The sequence below is a fragment of the Rana temporaria genome, chromosome 1 (genome assembly GCF_905171775.1).
Source record: "Rana temporaria chromosome 1, aRanTem1.1, whole genome shotgun sequence".
Classification (NCBI taxonomy): domain Eukaryota; kingdom Metazoa; phylum Chordata; class Amphibia; order Anura; family Ranidae; genus Rana; species Rana temporaria.
In genome coordinates this window covers 348,686,242-348,704,295 of record NC_053489.1, presented here as the reverse complement: position 1 = coordinate 348,704,295, position 18,054 = coordinate 348,686,242, and the positions used below count along the sequence as shown (strand labels likewise).

The 18,054-nt window shown below is 42.2% G+C and overlaps 1 protein-coding gene across 3 annotated transcripts in view; it reads left to right on the top strand.

Moving 5' to 3' along the window:
* ANO8 (anoctamin 8) overlaps positions 1 to 18,054 on the top strand; it is a 170,507-nt gene that overhangs the window by 91,722 nt on the left and 60,731 nt on the right. For all 3 annotated transcript variants that reach the window (XM_040320489.1, XM_040320475.1, XM_040320480.1), the window contains exons 5-6: positions 764 to 860; positions 4,343 to 4,459. In XM_040320489.1, coding sequence (XP_040176423.1) covers positions 764 to 860; positions 4,343 to 4,459 — 214 coding nt within the window. The remainder of the gene's footprint in view (positions 1 to 763; positions 861 to 4,342; positions 4,460 to 18,054) is intronic.

The following is an 18,054-nucleotide window of genomic DNA, read 5'->3' as shown; positions in this document are numbered from 1 at the left end:
CCGGTAATTGCGGCCTTGTGAAGTCCCAAGCTCTTCCTTCTGTGAGCTGTGACCTTCTGTGAGCTGGCGCGATCTGGTGGTGGCCGTTGGCATTACAAGTTAAACAGCTGTTCTAATGTGTAATCTTTCACTATTTTCACTGCCATCTCCTTCCCTCTAAGTAGAACCCCCAAACATTATAAATATTTTTTATTCTAACACCCTAGAGAATAAAATGGTGATCATTGCAATACTTTGTGTCACGCCGTATTTGCGCAGCGGTCTTGCAAGCACACTTTTTTGGGGAAAAAATACACTTTTTTTTAATCTAAAAAATAAGACAACAGTAAAGTTTTTTTTTTATAGTGAAAGATAATGTTACGTCGAGTAAATTGATAACCAACATGTCACGCTTCAAAATTGCGTCCGCTCGTGGAATGGCGACAAACTTTTACCCTTTCAAAATCTCCATAGGCGACGTCTACAGGTTGCATGTTTTGAGTTACAGAGGAGGTCTAGAGATAGAATTATTGCTCTCGCTCTAATGATCGCGGCAATACCTCACGTGTGGTTTGAATACCGTTTACATATGCGGGCTCTACTCACGTATGTGTTTGCTTCTGCGCGCAAGCTCGTCGGGACGGGGCACGTTTTCTGGCTCCTAACTTTTTTAGCTGGCTCCTAGATTCCAAGCAAATTTGTCAAACACTGTGCTTATTAACATTACTAACCTATGTATGAATATGTTGGATCTTAATAGTATAATTTAGTTGTATATTTATAGGAACGTCAGTGCATCATCCGGTACTGGATGGAAAACCTCCGAGCTAAACAAGGAGAATCTCTGCACAATATACACTTCCTAGAGGGCCAACCAATCAGTGAGTACTGCATGGCAATCTACATGAAACAGGGTCATTGATAAACCTGTAAGATGTATACAGACATTTTATAAGGCACTTTTAGAAAGTATTCTTTGTAAAATTTTACTTTTGCTAACTTTAGTGCACATATTTCAATGGTTTTCATTCACTACAGAATCTTTGTGCACATTTTATAATAACCGACTTACAGCAACTTCTGATTGAAATTAAATGCCACCCATTTTTTAGGATAGAGTGGGAGGGCTCAGGTCTTATTAGTATGGAATGTTTTGGTCTGGTGACAGGTGATTACCAGAACAGGAAGTGAATGAGAATATCATTACTGGGAATAAGCCTGAATAAAAAAAAGGCAAAAATAATACTGCACATGGGCAAAAAGAAGGTACTTGGTTGGTTTGTATGCTGAACTAAATGACTGAAACAGCAAATTGTAGCTTCAATTTATGTTCCAAAGCAGCAAAAGGCATATTGGCTGCAGCATACATTCACTGTGACACACTGGCGTTATTTCCTGCTTGCTCTCTAGGAGGCCTCTTCTCCAGGTGAGCATTGGACAGCTAGGCATATTGCATGCTAAAAGCTACAACTATAGGGTACCTTCTGCCTTTAAGTGCAACTTATCCTTAGAATAGTATTAAACCCTAAGCATTTTTTTTTTAGCTTAAAAGAGGATGGAATTTAGAAAACAAAAAAACATGCTCACCTAGGTGGATGCAGCATCAATCCCCTGCTGGCACTGCACTGAGAACTGCGCGATCAAAGACAGCTAATCACTCTCAGCATTCCGTGAGCAGAGAGCTGGAGACTGTTCGTCTCCAGCTCTCCGCTCTGCTCCTCCAGCACTCTAGTGCTGGGCTGTAGAGGGGTAAGAAGAGGCTGTCTCTGGCTCTTAGTGCATCACTGACAGGCTGAGCCAGGTGCCAGTTCATGCTTCTGGGCGGATCCCCACCATATAATCAGGATCTTTTTAGAGCCTGGCCTGGCTCTGTGATGTCAGCTGGCAGCGGGCTTCGGCCCATTGATAGCTGAAAATGGTTCACAGGAGTCCAGAACGAACTGCACTCCTGTGATCCATTGAAGTATAGCCAAAATGACCTTGGCTATACTTCTCCTTTTAACACATTGGGCACAATAAAATAAACATTCCCCAGTAAACAGTTAAAATTCTTGCCCCATCACTTAGTTTACAACTTTGAATACTGCTGGCACCTGCTCTCTGTGCTGCTTGATGGAACTTCCAGTCTTCACAGGAAAGTGTTTACAGTGGACAGTGCAGTCTCCAATCAGTCAGTTTGCTTGGAGAAAGGAGTAGCAGATGCCTTGCTATGCCATCTATGCTTTCTATCGATACACACAGTGTAGGGAGACAAATCTAATCCCTGCATGCTGCAACAGAAAGGAGCCTCTGAAATAGGAAACCTTAGAACAGTGGTCATGGCACCATATTAAACAGGAACATAGGCAGGGATTAAAAAATTTAAAAAGTGGCATACTAGGTAAGTGATTAAATCAGCTACTGAAATGTTTAAGAATAACCGTTAACTATCACTTAATTAGATTTGTCCCATGTGCTACAATCTACCTATGACTTTCAGTTACAGCAGGGGTGTCCAAACTTTTTTTTAAAAAGGGGCCAGATTTGATAATGTGAACATGCGTGAGGGCCGACCATTTTGCCTGACATTCTTTGAACCATTAAAATTAAATGCAAATTAACTAATACACTGCTTAATAAGAATTCTCTTGCATTTGTGGCTGTGTGCGGTGAAGAGTCTAATGATGAGCTTGGATGTGTTATTTGTATATACCTTATTTATTGGCTTATAACACACACATGCGTATGACTTTAAGAGGGACGTTTCAGGAAAAAAATTCTATATTAAGTAAAGATGGGCAGAGGTGCACCAATCTGTGAAAAGCTGAGTCTAAAAATTGACCAACAATTTTAGAATAAGATTCTTCAACTTAAAATTGGAAAGGTGTTAAAATATATCATCATCTACAATACATAATATCGAAGGATTCAGAGAATCTGGAGAAAGGGATGTGGCTAGGGTGCAAGATTGGATGCCCGTGATCTTTGAGCCTGCAGACAAGACTGCATTATACAACAAAGCAAATCATTACATAATGTATTTCTTTAAAATCAACAGAGACCCGATGCGTGTACCTGGCGGCCGCGATGTCCGCCGGGTACACGCGATCGTCGGTGACACAGCCGGTAACAGCAGGGACGTGGAGCTCTGTGTGTAAACACAGAGCTCCACGTGCTGTTAGAAGAGAGGAGACCGATCTGTGTCTCTTGTACATAGAGACACAGCATCGGTCACCTCCCCCAGTCACCCCCATCCCCCCACACAGTTAGAACACACCCAGGCTACACATTTAACCCCTTCCTCCCCCCCTAGTGTTAACCCCTTCCCTGACAGTCACATTTATACAGTAATTAGTGCATTTTTATAGCACTGATCGCAGTATAAATGTGAATGGTCCCAAATTTGTGTCGAAAGTGTCCGATACGTCTGCCGCAATATTGCAGTCCCAATAAAAATCGCAGATCGCCGCCATTACTAGTAAAAAAAAAAAAATAATGAAAAAAAATCATAATTCTGTTCCCCATTTTGTAGGTGCCGCGAAGACTGCCATTATCGTGTACAGGACCCTTAGCACTAAAGATGGATACCTCGGTTGTGGCAGCAGCTGCTGCCGTTACCGAGATATCATCTTTAAAATTAGGGCGTATATATACAGTATATATACAGTGCGGGGTCTGGAAGTGGTTAAAGAAATAAAATTTTTTGGGAAATTGGGTTGTAGACCAGAGGAACTTTGATACTATACCTTTTGTTTGCAAAATGAGCAATTACTTCAGTTAGAATGAAAATAGGGTTTGTAAAACATTCATAGATTGTATATTAGTAATAAAATCGTAATAAAAAAGGTACACAAGTCCAGCTCAAATGCCTATAAACATTACATCAGTGCTACTGTCATACTAAATTATGATTAGCTATCATGTGTTAGTAGCACACAAGGAAGATAAAGTTGATAGATGGTGAGAGAAGTCCAAAGTAGCACACAGATGGTGATCTTATTGTAGTAAATACAAGTGCACCTCACACCAGAGTCCATGCGTCTCACTCCCCTTTGGGGTTCACACTCATTAGAGAGTTGAACACATCAGGCATTGATATGTTAGCCACTGTTATCCTCAATATCATGGAAGGTGCATATCCTTTAAGCGGAAACTGACACATTTATGATTGTAGCAACATGTATTTGCTATTGTTGCTATTCTTTGAGGTCTATATATTACATGAAAGCGCTGAGATAGTGAAAGGGGAACTAGGATTTTCACAGTATTTTGGCATATATTGTATATAGTCTTGCTAGAAATATCTTCTACTGTATGACCAGAAATGTAATATGCACCCTTTTGTTCTGACTTACTGCTTCAATATATCTCTTTCATTCCACAGTCCCAGAACTAGCAGCCCGTGGAGTTATCCAACAGGTGTTTCCTGTTCATGAACAGAAGATCCTGAGCCGGCTTATGAAATCATGGGTCCAGGCAGTGTGCGAGAGACAACCCTTGGGTAATTAAGTACCTTGTGTTTTTCTAAGAATAGATAGTACATGGAGTAGAGGGTGAATGTGCTTTCTGTCAAAAATACATTTTGTCGTAGTAGTCAAAGGTCTTGGGACTAATGAGTTGAAGACAACATAAAACTAGTAGCTGTTTAATTGGGTACAATTATTGAAACCACTCCTTTTGCCACGTCTGTAAATATTCATTGAAATTGGGACGAAGGAAAACCCCAGGGGCCAGACTTTAGAGGCAAATGGGACCACATTGTTCAAATAAAATCCATATTTTATTTATAAACAAAACTATAAAAATAACACATATGAAACATTAAAAACATGTATACATAGAACATGGCTAACAAGGGCCCAATACTTTGGATATGTTACATGATATCAAGTGAGTGAGCCCCTGTGCGTCAATGCGTTTCGCTTATCCGCGTCATCGGGACACACGAAAAGTGAAAATAGACGACAAACAGGCCTCACTTGCCCTGGGTTATAATGTGCATGCATTAGAGTCTTCCTGGGCGGACATTGGAGTATAAGGTGAGGCCACACAATGTCTATCCCACAATGGTATGCCAGAAATGGAGAGGATTACAACAGAATATCCCTGAGAACATCTCAAAGTTCAAATAACACATAGATCACCCCAAATGCACCAGTGGTGGTAGACACACTCCAGTACATGTGCGCTATCGGGGGTGGGGGGTTTGTTTCAGAAGACTGTCAGCCAATCATAACCCTGCAATTTTAGGGGACTTTGGAGAGAGCAGGCCCCACATATGGGTTCAAGTTGTAAGGGAAAGGAGGGGGACTGTTCCACCAGTACTGCAAAGCCAATCCATAGAATACCATGGGTGACCCAGGGAGTTTGTCATAGCCATATCTGTTGATTTACTAAAAGCAAATAGACTATTAGCTAGATTCAGGTACAATGGTGCAAACTTGCGACGGCGTAGCTTAGCGTGTTTAGGCTACGCCGCCGTAAGTCAGCTAGGCAAGTACATGATTCACAATGTACTTGCCTGCTATCTTGCGGCGGCGTAGCCTAAAGCGAGCGGGCGTAAGGGCGCCTAATTCAAATGTGTTTGAGGGGGGCGTGTTTTATGTTAATGAGACTTGACCTCATGGTTTTTACGTTTTTTGGACTGCGCATGCGCCGGGCGCCTACATTTCCCAGTGTGCATTGTGGCTAAGTACGCCGCACGGGCCTATTGATTTTGACGTAGACGTAAATCCCGATTCACGGACGACTTACGCAAACAACGTAAAAAATTCGAATTTCGACGCAGGAACTTGAATGGAAAACTATTAAGTTGGGCTTTAAAGGCACACAGTACAATTTGTATAGAAAACTAGAAATTTAATATGAAATATCATAAAATCAAACGGACATAAAATCAATTATAGAAATTAGGTCAGTGACTGGTACTACAAGGATAATAACAACAACTATACAATCTCATTATACACAAGCTTCATTTGGAAAGCACAATTAACGATACGATGTTGAGTTGTATATCCCGTGTAGTAATCCGGAGGTTAATGGAGGGCTTGCTCTACATGTTACGCGCTTTGCGCTTCCTCAGGAGCATAAGATATTGCATAAATAGGCCACGTTGGGGGTAAACAAGCGACAATCGTGCAGTTATCCCCACAGTGGCTGGGTATACAGGTCGAATTGTTCCAGCCTAATGTAGGTATATTTTCATAAGACACAAGTTTATAGAAATAATGGTGTTGAGGCGATCAATTGCTGGTAAGCAATAAGAATTCGGGTCCGGGGGTGTATAAGCGCGGTGGTTCAGTGCTAGATGTATTGGGCTAGGCACGTTAGGTAAATAAGTATGTCTATGAAAGCAGTCCAGAAATCCTCAGTCAGTAAGGCAGAGGATATTATGTAGGACTAGCAAGGCAAAAAATCCTGAAGCCCAAATTAGCACACGAATCCGCGCGTGTCCCCGATGGAGAGAATGACGCCGATAATAAAAATAACAATAACAATAAGATTGACGCAGGAACGGCGGCCATACTTGACATTACTATTCCAATAGGGCCTAGCTCTAACTTTACGCAGCCTATCTTTTACACAAACGGCGTAAAAGTACTGCGTCGGCCGGGCGTATGTTCGTGAATCAGCGTATCTCCTCATTTACATATTCTACGCCGACCGCAATGGAAGCGCCACCTAGCGGCCATCAAAAATATTGCAATCTAAGATAGGACGGCACAAGCCGTCGTATCTTAGATATGTTTAAGCGTATCTCTGTTTGAGCATACGCTTAAACATAAGTCGGCGTAGATTCTGAGTTAGGTCGGCTTATCTACTGATAAGTCGGCCTAACTCTTACTGAATCTACCTATATGTACTTTGTAGTTACACTCATTTTCCCCAGAGCTTAGTAAATGTAGTGAAACTCTGCTGATTTCTATCGTCCAATCACATGCAAGCAAAATTATTATTATTTTTGTTTTTTTCATGTTCTTTGCACCTCATTGGGTATACTTTACGAAATGAAGCTTCACCAAAATTAGTGCATCTGGGTTTGCAAAGTACAGTCTATTTGCCTGTAGTAAATCAACCTCATAGTGTCCTTAGAAATCATAAAAACAAAAAACTGTGTTCCCTGGAAGTATGTAATAATACTACAAGCCAGTCTCTGAGTCTTGCAGCAATGTAGAGCATATGTTTATGGGATGTATAGTATCTGTGCATGCATGTCATCTAGTCTGACGTTCTAAAATAGCAGCATGATATGTTTTTGGCCACTGTATGATGTATGGAATAATGCACTGGCATTTCTTAAACGGCAGCATGCAAACTGGCGGAGGGCATGGCAGTGCTAGGAACACTTGTTCTGACAAAGCCTGCACTGACAGAGCAAGATCTGAGGTTACAATGTTTCAGTTATGTGAATGGACAGAGTCAGTGATCACTGACTCTGTTCATACAGAAAAGGAAGGAGGAGGACATGGAGACAAACTGGAGGGAGACAGCAGCAGAACGGAGGGGGACACAGTGGAAAAAAAAAGGGGGACAGCAGAATGAAGGGGGACTGGAGGAGGATGCGGGGACAGTCAGCGGTGATCATGTGTGGGGGAGTTACAAGAACCAATAATCGCTGTATAGATTTCACTAAAGCAGCTGAAAGCCGAGGGGGGGGGGGGCTGCTTGTAACTCCCCCACGCACTGATCACCGCTGACTGTTCAGGTATCGCGTGAAGTGTCATGAGCATTTGCCCGAGTACAAGTATTTGGGCAAATTCTCGGTATCGGTATTGGGACAACCCTACCCCATATATGTATTTGAACTGAATTCTAACTCAATTGTATTAGATTTAAATTGTCTTAAAGCGGTCCTCCACCCTAAAGTGGAGTCCCGCTGATCGGAACCCTCCCCCCCTCCGGTGTCACATTTGACACCTTTCAGGGGGGAGGGGGGTGCAGACACCTGTCTAAAGACAGGTATTTGCACCCACTTCCGGCCACACGCTACGGGCGAAAGACGGGCATTCCGTCACATCCCGTCTGTCGCCCGTTGTGTGCTGGGAACACTCGGCTCCCAGCACACAGCGTGTGAGCCAATCGGCGGGCGCAGCGCGACTCGCGCATGCGCCGTAGGGAACCGGGCAGTGAAGCCGCAGCGCTTCACTTCCTGGTTCCCTCACCGTGGATGGAGGGGGGAGCAGCAGGGTGACGAGCGATCGGCTCATCCTCTGCTGCGATCACCGCTGGACTCCAGGACAGGTAAGTGTCCTTATATTAAAAGTCAGCAGCTGCAGTATTTGTAGCTGCTAGCTTTTAATATATTGTTTTAGTGGCACATCCGCTTTAAGTAAGAAGTATTAAATTCCAAAATAATAATAAAAAAAAACATATTTGGATGCAGAATCTGTGCCCTGTTGCTTAGTACCAAGTACTAAGCAATTAAAGACAAATGATCACTCAGTTCTCTTCTGCTCTGCCCCTCCGGCATTCACTGGGGGTGGGGGCAACTGGATTAGGCTCACAGGGTTACACTGAGAGGTTCAGCCAGCTTCCTGTCGGGTGTCTGAGTGGACTGGCTTTGTGATATCCGCCAACAGCAGACTTTAGCTTGTTCTGGGTCACAGGAGTGCAGAATTAAGTGCACTGCTGTGGTCCATAGGAGACATATGAGCTTTGGTCTTACTTCTCCTTTTTAAAATGTATGATCTTGGAGAGTAGTGATGATGTTTCTCTCTGTTGTCAGTTCAGTGACATATACGGGATATCACTTCAGTGAAATATATACTCTAAGAGCAACAGCTGTACTAACTCAATAGGCATCATACAAAATAAAGAGGCTCTTTTGCTACGGTACTGGTTTTAAATACGGTATGTTTTAGAAAAGAAGGCATAACCGTCAGTGCTGGTAAAAATTAACTAGATTTAAGGACTTCTGTTAAAAAGTACACGATGGACAACTACTCCTTTGTGATGCATATTTAATGTATTCATTTAACACGCCTCTCATACATACAACTAACAACAAAGATGGCCCTATTCCTTGTACAAAGAAACATTTTCTTTACAAATACTAACTGGTTGTTATAAATGAGTGTCATTCTGTGTCAAACGTGACACTGCTATATGATGCTATATACGCTACAAAAATAGTGAAACAGTAAATTAACACTGCTAGCTTGTGGTTTCTTTAAATGATTTGTGCCTATTTGTGATACCATGCTCTGCTGCTCCACACATCTGTTTGATTCAGTGCCAAGTAAATTATGATTTCACTTACTGTAGATTTATGCACTACCCAACTTCTGTAAAAATGTAGGAAAGCATGTGAACTAAAACACAGGGGTGAAAAGCTGAAGAAAGTGGACTTTAGCACAGGTCTCTTCTAAATGAGCGCCTTTTGATGACCCCATTTCATGACACCTGATATGCCTACTTTGATACTTTGATATGTCTGTTGCACCTTGGTGCCCAGATCATTCATGTTTGGAAGACTGCCTAGGAAAGGAAAGAACTTTGGAAACCATTAACATGAGTCCCACCAATCTAAAGGACAAGAAAAGACTGGAGGTTATGGATATATATATAAATAACATCTATCTAAGTATTTGATTCCCTGCTGATTTTGTACGTTTGCCCACTGACAAAGAAATTATCAGTTTATAATGTTAATGGTAGGTTTATATTTCAACAGTCAGAGACAGAATACCAGCAAAAAAATCCAGAAAAACGCATTTCAAAAATGTTATAAATTGATTTGCATTTTAATGAGTGAAATAAGTATTTGATCCCTTCGTAAAACATGACTTATTACTTGGTGACAAAACCCTTGTTGGCAATCGCAGAGGTCAGACGTTTCTTGTAGTTGGCCAACAGGTGGAATTTTATCCCACTCCTATTTGCAGATCCTCTCCAAGTCATTGAGGTTTTGAGGCTGACATTTGGTAACTTGAACCTTTAGCTCCTTCCACATATATTTTCTATGGGATTAACTACTTAACCCCAGCACGCCGCAAAATAACGGCAACAGGGTGGTTCCTTAACTCTGGGAGGACGTTGTATAACGTCCTCCCAGAATCAGGCTCCGTGCCCGTTGGGGCGTGCATCACGGTAAATTTCTGCTGATAGCGGCCGTTTACCACGTGATCGCTCCGTCAAATGACGGAGCGATCACTTGTAAACAAACCAGCGTCATGTCATGACGCCAGTTCCTCTCTCCCCTCTGTTTACCGAACGGTACAGTGTGAGGGGGGAGAGGGCGGATGGCAGCGGTGCTGTGGGCTGGCTGCTCTGTGACAACTGCAGTCACAGATCCATCCATCCATCCATGCTCTGCAATACTCTGCCATCCCTGCAATACTCTGCCATCCCTGCAATACTCTGCCATCCCTGCAATACTCTGCCATACCCTGCCATACCCTACCATACCCAGCCATACTCTGCCAATACCCTGCCATACTCTGCCATACTCTGCCATACCCAGCCATACTCTGCCATACCCAGCCATACTCTGCCATACTCTGCCATACTCTGCCATACCCAGCCATACTCTGCCATACCCAGCCGTACTCTGCCATACCCAGCTGTACTCGGCCTCTGTAGGTGGCCAGGCTGTGGAAGTCTCACACATGTGGTATCGCCGTACTCAGGAGGAGTAGTAAAACCTATTTTGGGGTGTAATTTTTGGTATGTACATGCTACATGTTAGAAAAATTGTATAAATGGACAACTTTGTGTTAAAAGAAAAATGCGTTTTAACCACGTTTGACGTCCTTGACTTTGTGCGGGGATATCTGAATGATGCCTGCAGCTACAGGCATCATTCAGCCATCCGCTTATTCAGCCAGCGATTCCCTACATCATGAGAACAATCATTGCGGCTGTTCCGCCGCTTGATCGTTCTTACAGGAGGCGAGAGGAGACGTCCCCTACTTCCGCCGCCCTCCGGTGTTTCTACCAACTCACTTCTACGATCAAAGCCAGGATCGTTTTTTTATTTTTTATTTCAGGCTTCCCAGCCTAGAGATGAGATGTGGGGTCTTATTGGCAATTTTGAAGAGTGACACGTTGGGTATCTATTTACTCGGCGTAACTTCATCTTTCACATTATGCAAAAACATTGGGCTAACCTTACGGTTTTGTTTTTTTAAAGCACAAAAAGTTTTTTTCCCAAAAATTGCTGCGCAAATACCGTGCGAGATAAAAAGTTGCAACGACCGCCATTGTATTCTCTAGGGTTTTCCAATACCTTGGAATGTCTTCTTTCCAAAAAGGGGTTATTTGGGGGGGGGGGGGGGATTTCTACTTTTCTGGCATGTTAGGGTCTCAAAAATTGAGATGGGCCGTCAGTACTTTAGGTGTAATCAATTTTCAGATATTGGCACCATAGCTTGTGAACTTTCACAAAGACCAAATAATATACACCAATTTGTAATTATTTTTTTTACCAAAGATATGTAACAGTATACATTTTGGCCAAAATGTATGAAGAAAAATTACAAATTTTGTTAAATTTTATAACAGAAACAAAGAAAATGCATTTTTTTTTACAAAAATGTTGGTCTTTTTTCATTTATAGCCTATAAAAAAAAAAAACCCAGAGGTGATCAAAATACCCCCAAAAGAAAGCTCTGTGTGAAAAAAAAAAAGGACGAAAATTTCATATGGGTACAGTGTTGCATGACTGAGTAATTGTATTTCAAAATGTGAGAGCACCGAAAGCTGAAATTGGTCTGGTTATTAAAGGGGTTTAAGTGCCCAGTTGTCAAGTGGTTAAGGTCTGGAGACTGCCTAGGCCACTCCAGGACCTTAATGTGTTTCTTCTTGAGCCATTCCTTTGTTGCCTTGGCCGTGTGTTTTAGGTCATTGTCATGACGGAATACCCATCCACGACCCTTTTTCAATGCCTTGGCTGAGGGAAGGAAGTTCTCACCCAAGATTTTGACGATACATGGCCCAGTCCATCCTCCCTTTTGATACAATGAAGTTGTCCTGTCTCTTCGCAGAAAAGTCACCCCCAAAGCATAATGTTTCCACCTCAATGTTTGACGGTGGGGGATGGTGTTCTTGGAGTCATATGCAGCATTCCTCCTCAAAACAAAGAGCTTGATTTTGCTCTTATCTGACCACAACACTTTTACTTGGTTTTTCTCTGAATCATTCAGATGTTCATTAGCAAACTTCAGACGGGCCTGTACATGTGCTTTCTTGAGCAGGGGGACCTTGTGGGCACCGCAGGATTTCAGTCTTTCATGGCGTAGTGTGTTCCCAATTGTTTTCTTGGTGACTATTGTCCCAGCTGCCCTGAGATTATTGACAAGATGCTCCCATGTAGTTCTGGGCTGATTCCTCACCGTTCTCATGATCATTGAAACTCCACGGGTTTAGATCTTGCATGGAGCCTCAGACCGAGGGAGATTGAAAGTTATTTTGTGTTTCTTCAATTTGCAAATAATCGCAACTGTTGTCGCCCTCTTACCAAGCTGCTTGGCGATGGTCTTGTAGCCTATTCCAGCCTTCTGTAGGTCTACAATCTTGTCCCTGACATCCTGGGGCAGCTATTTGGTCTTGGTCATGGTGGAGAGATTACAAGAAAAACAGAAATTGAAGGCGCGCACACCTAATGCATTACCAGAGATAATTTAATAAGAATTTTTGGTATAAAAGTGGGTACTCACAAAATGCAACTGACAAAAGGCCATAAACACAGTGCATGGACATACACAGAACAATTAATGCGTTTCGGGGGCGCACACCCTTCCTCAGAGCTAGCCTAGCTCTGAGGAAGGGGGTGCACCCCCGAAACGTGTTGGCTGTACCCCTTGTTCTGTGCATGTCAATGCACTGTGTTTATGGCCTTTTGTCCGTTGCATTTTGTGAGTACCCACTTTTATACAAAAATGTCTTATTAAATTATCTCTGGTAATGCACTAGGTGTGCGCGCCTTCCATTTCTGTTTTTCTTGTAATTTCTTTCGGATTACCCCATCTGAGAAAGGCAGCATCCACCTAGTATTGGGATACCACATATACCTTTCACGCCACCATTTTATCTGACATCTGTTGCGCCACACCTTGAAAGACCTATTGGCACTGGAAGTGACTGTGTTTTTTGTATTTCTAATGGTGGAGAGATTGATTGCTTCTGTGGACAGGTGTTTTTTTTTATACAGGTAACAAGCTGAGATTAGGAGCACTCCCTTTAAGGGAGTGCCCCTTATCTCGGCTCGTTACCTGCATAGAAGACACCTAGGAGTCAAATCTTGCTGATTGATAGGGGATCAAATACTTATTTTACTCCATTAACCACTTAAGGACCGGACCAATATGCTGCTAAATGACCCAAGGGGTTTTTACAATTCGGCACTGCGTCGCTTTAACAGACAATTGCGCGGTCGTGCGATGTGGCTCCCAAACAAAATTGGCGTCCTTTTTTTCCCACAAATAGAGCTTTCTTTTGGTTGTATTTAATCACCTCTGCGGTTTTTATTTTTTGCGCTATAAACAAAAATAGAGCGACAATTTTGTACAACTCCCATCCTACTGTGACATCAGTCCTTCATTGGACCTACTTCGGTCCTACTTGCATCCGACTTGAATAAACAGGATACGATTTTGCTTCGACTTTGAGATAGTCCGACTTGTCCTTTGACCAATCGAAACATTCCCAGTGTGATATAAATTCCTTTTCCTGCTGCTGTAATCACTAGTCAGATGGTTAGGACGAGGATCCGACTTTGATCCGACTTCAATGAAACTAAATGGGCTGAAAATGGCTCAAGGTCGGACCAAAGTAGTGCAGGAACCTTTTTCTAAAGTCGGACCAACTTATGTCAGACCAGTTAAGACAGCTCTCATAGGGAACCATTGATTTGTACACATCATGCGACATGTGCTCCCAATGTCGGAGCATATGTGTCACACCAGTGTGAACCGGGCCCTAAACTGTTACTGGGTCAGGAAGTGCGGGGAAATATCTTTAATGGAGCCCCAGATAGCTTTAAAAAAAAAACATACAAGGGTTGAAATCCTTCTGCACGCTTTCCAAAACTAAAACACATGGACACTTAAACCACTGTAGACTCATTGAGAAATTTTTAGAAAAAGCATGTTTTTTTTTTAAATATTCTTTATTGTTTTTTATATATATATATATATATATATATATATATATATATATATATATATATATATATATATATATATATATATATATATATATAATCAATTTAAAATGCATACACCGTTATATATGCAACACATTGTACAGGCATACCCCGCTTTAAGTACACTCACTTTACATACACTCGCGAGTAAGGACATACCTGTGAGTGTATGTAAAGTGCCTTACAAGCACTGTACAGACATTTTGCAGCCGCAGTAGAAGGAGCTGAAGCTCAGAGAGCATAGCCCGCCCTGTTCTAGTGTGCCCCTGACACCCCCACTATAGCCTCTGAGACCTTAACTGCAGCTCCTAACAACCCCACGACCCCCCCACTACACCCTATAAGTGAAACAAGGTATTGTTTCACTTTAAGTACATTTTCGTTTTACATACATGCTCTGGTCCCATTGTGTACTTAAAAGTGGGGTATGCCTGTATAGAGAAGATAGTCACCGCTCCAATAGGGTATGTGGATGAATCCGTATCCTCTCAGAGAAACCCAGGTGCCGGCAATGCACAAAGCAATAGTAGGAAAATGTTTGGACAGCCGCATAGCTATGAGTAAGCACTGATTGTAGTGCGAAACGTCAGCTGTATGCCCCTGTCTTGCTGTGATGTGTGGTGTTTTAAAACTTTTATCAATAAAAGGCAACCAAAAAGGTTTTTCCAGAGTGCGGCTGTCCAAACATTTCTTTCTACTATTGCTTCAACACATTGTATACATTTTAACCACTAGCCGAAAATTTTTTTACGAAAAATATGTAGAAGAATACGTATCGGCCTAAACTGAGGAAAAAAAAAGTTTTTTTATATATTTTTGGGGGATATTTATTACAGCAAAAAGTAAAAAATATTCATTTTTTTCAAAATTGTCGCTCTATTTTTGTTTATAGCGCAAAAAATAAAAAACGCAGAGGTGATCAAATACCACCAAAAGAAAGCTCTATTTGTGGGAAAAAAAGGACGCCAATTTTGTTTGGGAGCCACGTCGCACGACCGCGCAATTGTCTGTTAAAGCGACGCAGTCCCGAATCGCAAAAAGTACTCTGGTCTTTGGGCAGCAATATGGTCCGGGGGGTAAGTGGTTAAAGTGCACACTGTAGCCAGTTTTGTGCTATCAATTTTCTGGCCTAAAACAGGCACCTTATTACCGCCATTGTAATGCCCTTTTTCTCATGCCTTTCCTCAATACAACCCAACAGGCACACCCTGGCCTCCGATTCCAGAGCAATCCCAAAGGTTGCATTGATGAGGTCTAATACCTCGACCCAGTATCTGTATAGCTTCAGGCATTTCCACATCATGTGTACAAGGTCTCCTGTTCTTTGACACCTAGAACATTTGTCATCTGGATTCCTTCCAAACATGTATAATTTCTTTGGGGTGTAGTAAACCCTGTGCACTAAAAATAGATGTGATACTCTCTGTGATGGAGAGAGTGACACTGATATCCCCAGTTCCAGTATCCGTTCCCATTGTTCAGTTGTTATAGGGCCTACGTCGTCCTCCAATTTTTGTTTATTTTTTCCCACCCTTTCCCAATTATAGAACCACTGCTGATCTGTGTATATAGTTCTGAAATAAGGCCTTTGGAAACTCCTGACTTAATTAACCGTTTAAGGTGGGGTTTTTTTTTTGCCATCTCACCGGATGCGCTTTGAATTGAGCTTGGAGGGCATGTCTAATCTGCAGGTAAGTATAAAACAGTTTGGAATGGCATATTCTCTACTTAGTTCTGAAAAAGATTTCAATGTATTACCTACATATAGTTGCGCCAGTCTAGTTATGCCTAGCTTTTCTCATTCTTTTAACTTCCCCATGGCTAGGATTCCTCGCAGGTGTTTTTTTTCCCAAAGTAGGGAATATTCCGTTAATCCCTCATACCCCAAAGCCAACTTTCCTGCCTGCCATATTCTTGTAACCATCCGTAATGTTGGATTTTTGATAGGGAAAGAATCGGCCTCCAGGGTTTCTATTATTGAATATATAATTTTCTTGCTGGCGCTCCCTCCTTCTTCTATAATACACCCCCCCATATGCTGTAATTGTGCTGCTAAAAAAAAGCTACGAGGATGTGGGACGGCTAGGCCTCCCTTATTTGTTGGCAGTTGTAGTGTTTGAAGACTGATCCTCGCCTTTCCCTTCTTCCAAATTAATTCCCTGAAGAGGGTCTCTATTTTTTTAAACCATGCTTTACCTATCCACACTGGAGAGTTATGAAGCACGTAAAGCAATTGTGGCATCCAGGTCATCTTTATAAGATTACTTCGTCCGGCCACCGATATGGCAAGACGACCCCAGATATCAGCCTTAAGTTTAAACTTGGCTAAAAGTGGCTCTAAGTTATTACTAATGTATTGTTCTGGGTCACATGTTACCACTATCCCCAGATAGTCCATTTTCTCCACTATTTTTAATTGGGGGATTCCTGCAAAAGCGGTGTTAACTGTTAGGTCCACCGGCAGAAGTACAGACTTTTCCCAGTTTATCACCAGGCCCGAAAATCGTCCGAATGCCTCCACTATCTGCACTGCCGTTTTTAAAGATGTTGTAGTGTCCCCTAAGAAAAGCAGGACATCATGCGCATATAGTGCGTTTTTTTTCCTCTCCTGCCCTTCTCTGGAACCCTTGTATGCACTGTGTGGTTCTAATCGCAATTGCTAATGGCTCTATTGCCAAAGCAAAAAGAAGGGGGGACAGAGGGAAACCCTGTCTTGTCCCCCTCTTTCCTAATCTTCTCTTCCCATTCCCTGGAGTTCCTCTTAATCTTAGCCACCTGTTGGATCAATACTCCCCTGAGGAAGGCCTTCGGGGCATCCCAGATCACTCCCTCCGGTGATGTCCCTGAGTTAAAGTCCAAAAACTCTCTCAGTTTTGTATCTACCTCCTCCGGTTTTCGCATAAGTTCCAACCAGAAGGGGCTTATTTTCCAATTACTTGAGGGACGCCTTTTCCTTATTTTCAGTGTCGGCACCAATGGGGAGTGATCCGACACCCCTCTTGGATAATAGCCAATTTTACTAACTAACTGCAGGCTTACCCAATTTCCCAAGGCCATATCTATTCTAGATAGTGTAGGGTGAGCTTGAGAAACAGGAATACTGCCGCTCATCTGGATACCTTGTTCTCCAAATGTCGCACCATCCAACCTCCTTCAAAAACTGGGTTAAACATCTCTCTCCCCTCCCTTCAGTGCGCATCACTGGTGGGAATCTATCCATAGTTCTATTTAATACTGCATTAAAATCCCCCACCACTATCACTGGAATATTTTCCTTATTTACATCGAATTCCAGTAATTTATACAGAATCTCCATTTTAAAGGGTGGAGGGATATAAATGTTGGCCAATACGTATGGTTAGTTTTCTATTAAGCAATGCAAAAAGATGTAGCAACCCAATTCATCTATTCTAGACTCTTTACATTCAAAGCTTATCCCCCTTTTTACCTTTATACTCACCCCCCTAGAATAGGAGGAATGAACTGAATGGTACTGACATTGATATTTTCTATTAGATACTTTTAGCTTTGTTTCCTTTGTTAAATGAGTCTCTTGTATACAAATTAGTTCCACCCCGTGCCACTCAAGCGTGGAAAAGATTGTAGCTCTTTTCCCCGGGTCACGCTTTCCTGGACATTCCAGGAGCCTATGTTGAGTGTTTGAGGCCGCATCCCCCCCAAAAAAAGCATAGTAAAAAAAGAGCGCCTGAAAAAGGGAGACCCACTTGAACTCTGAAAACTACCAGATCAGGTAAAAGAGAGTGCTGCATCCAATCATAACAGATAAAAAACAATACTAAACAAACATATAACAAACCCTTAATACCTAGACGGGAGAAGAAAAAAATAGAGGCTAAGTGAAAGAAACAATTCCTTTGCCTTCTAACTATTCTCCTCCATCTTTGCCCTTGGTGCATTAACATTATATTTTTTTTAAATATGTGCTTCAA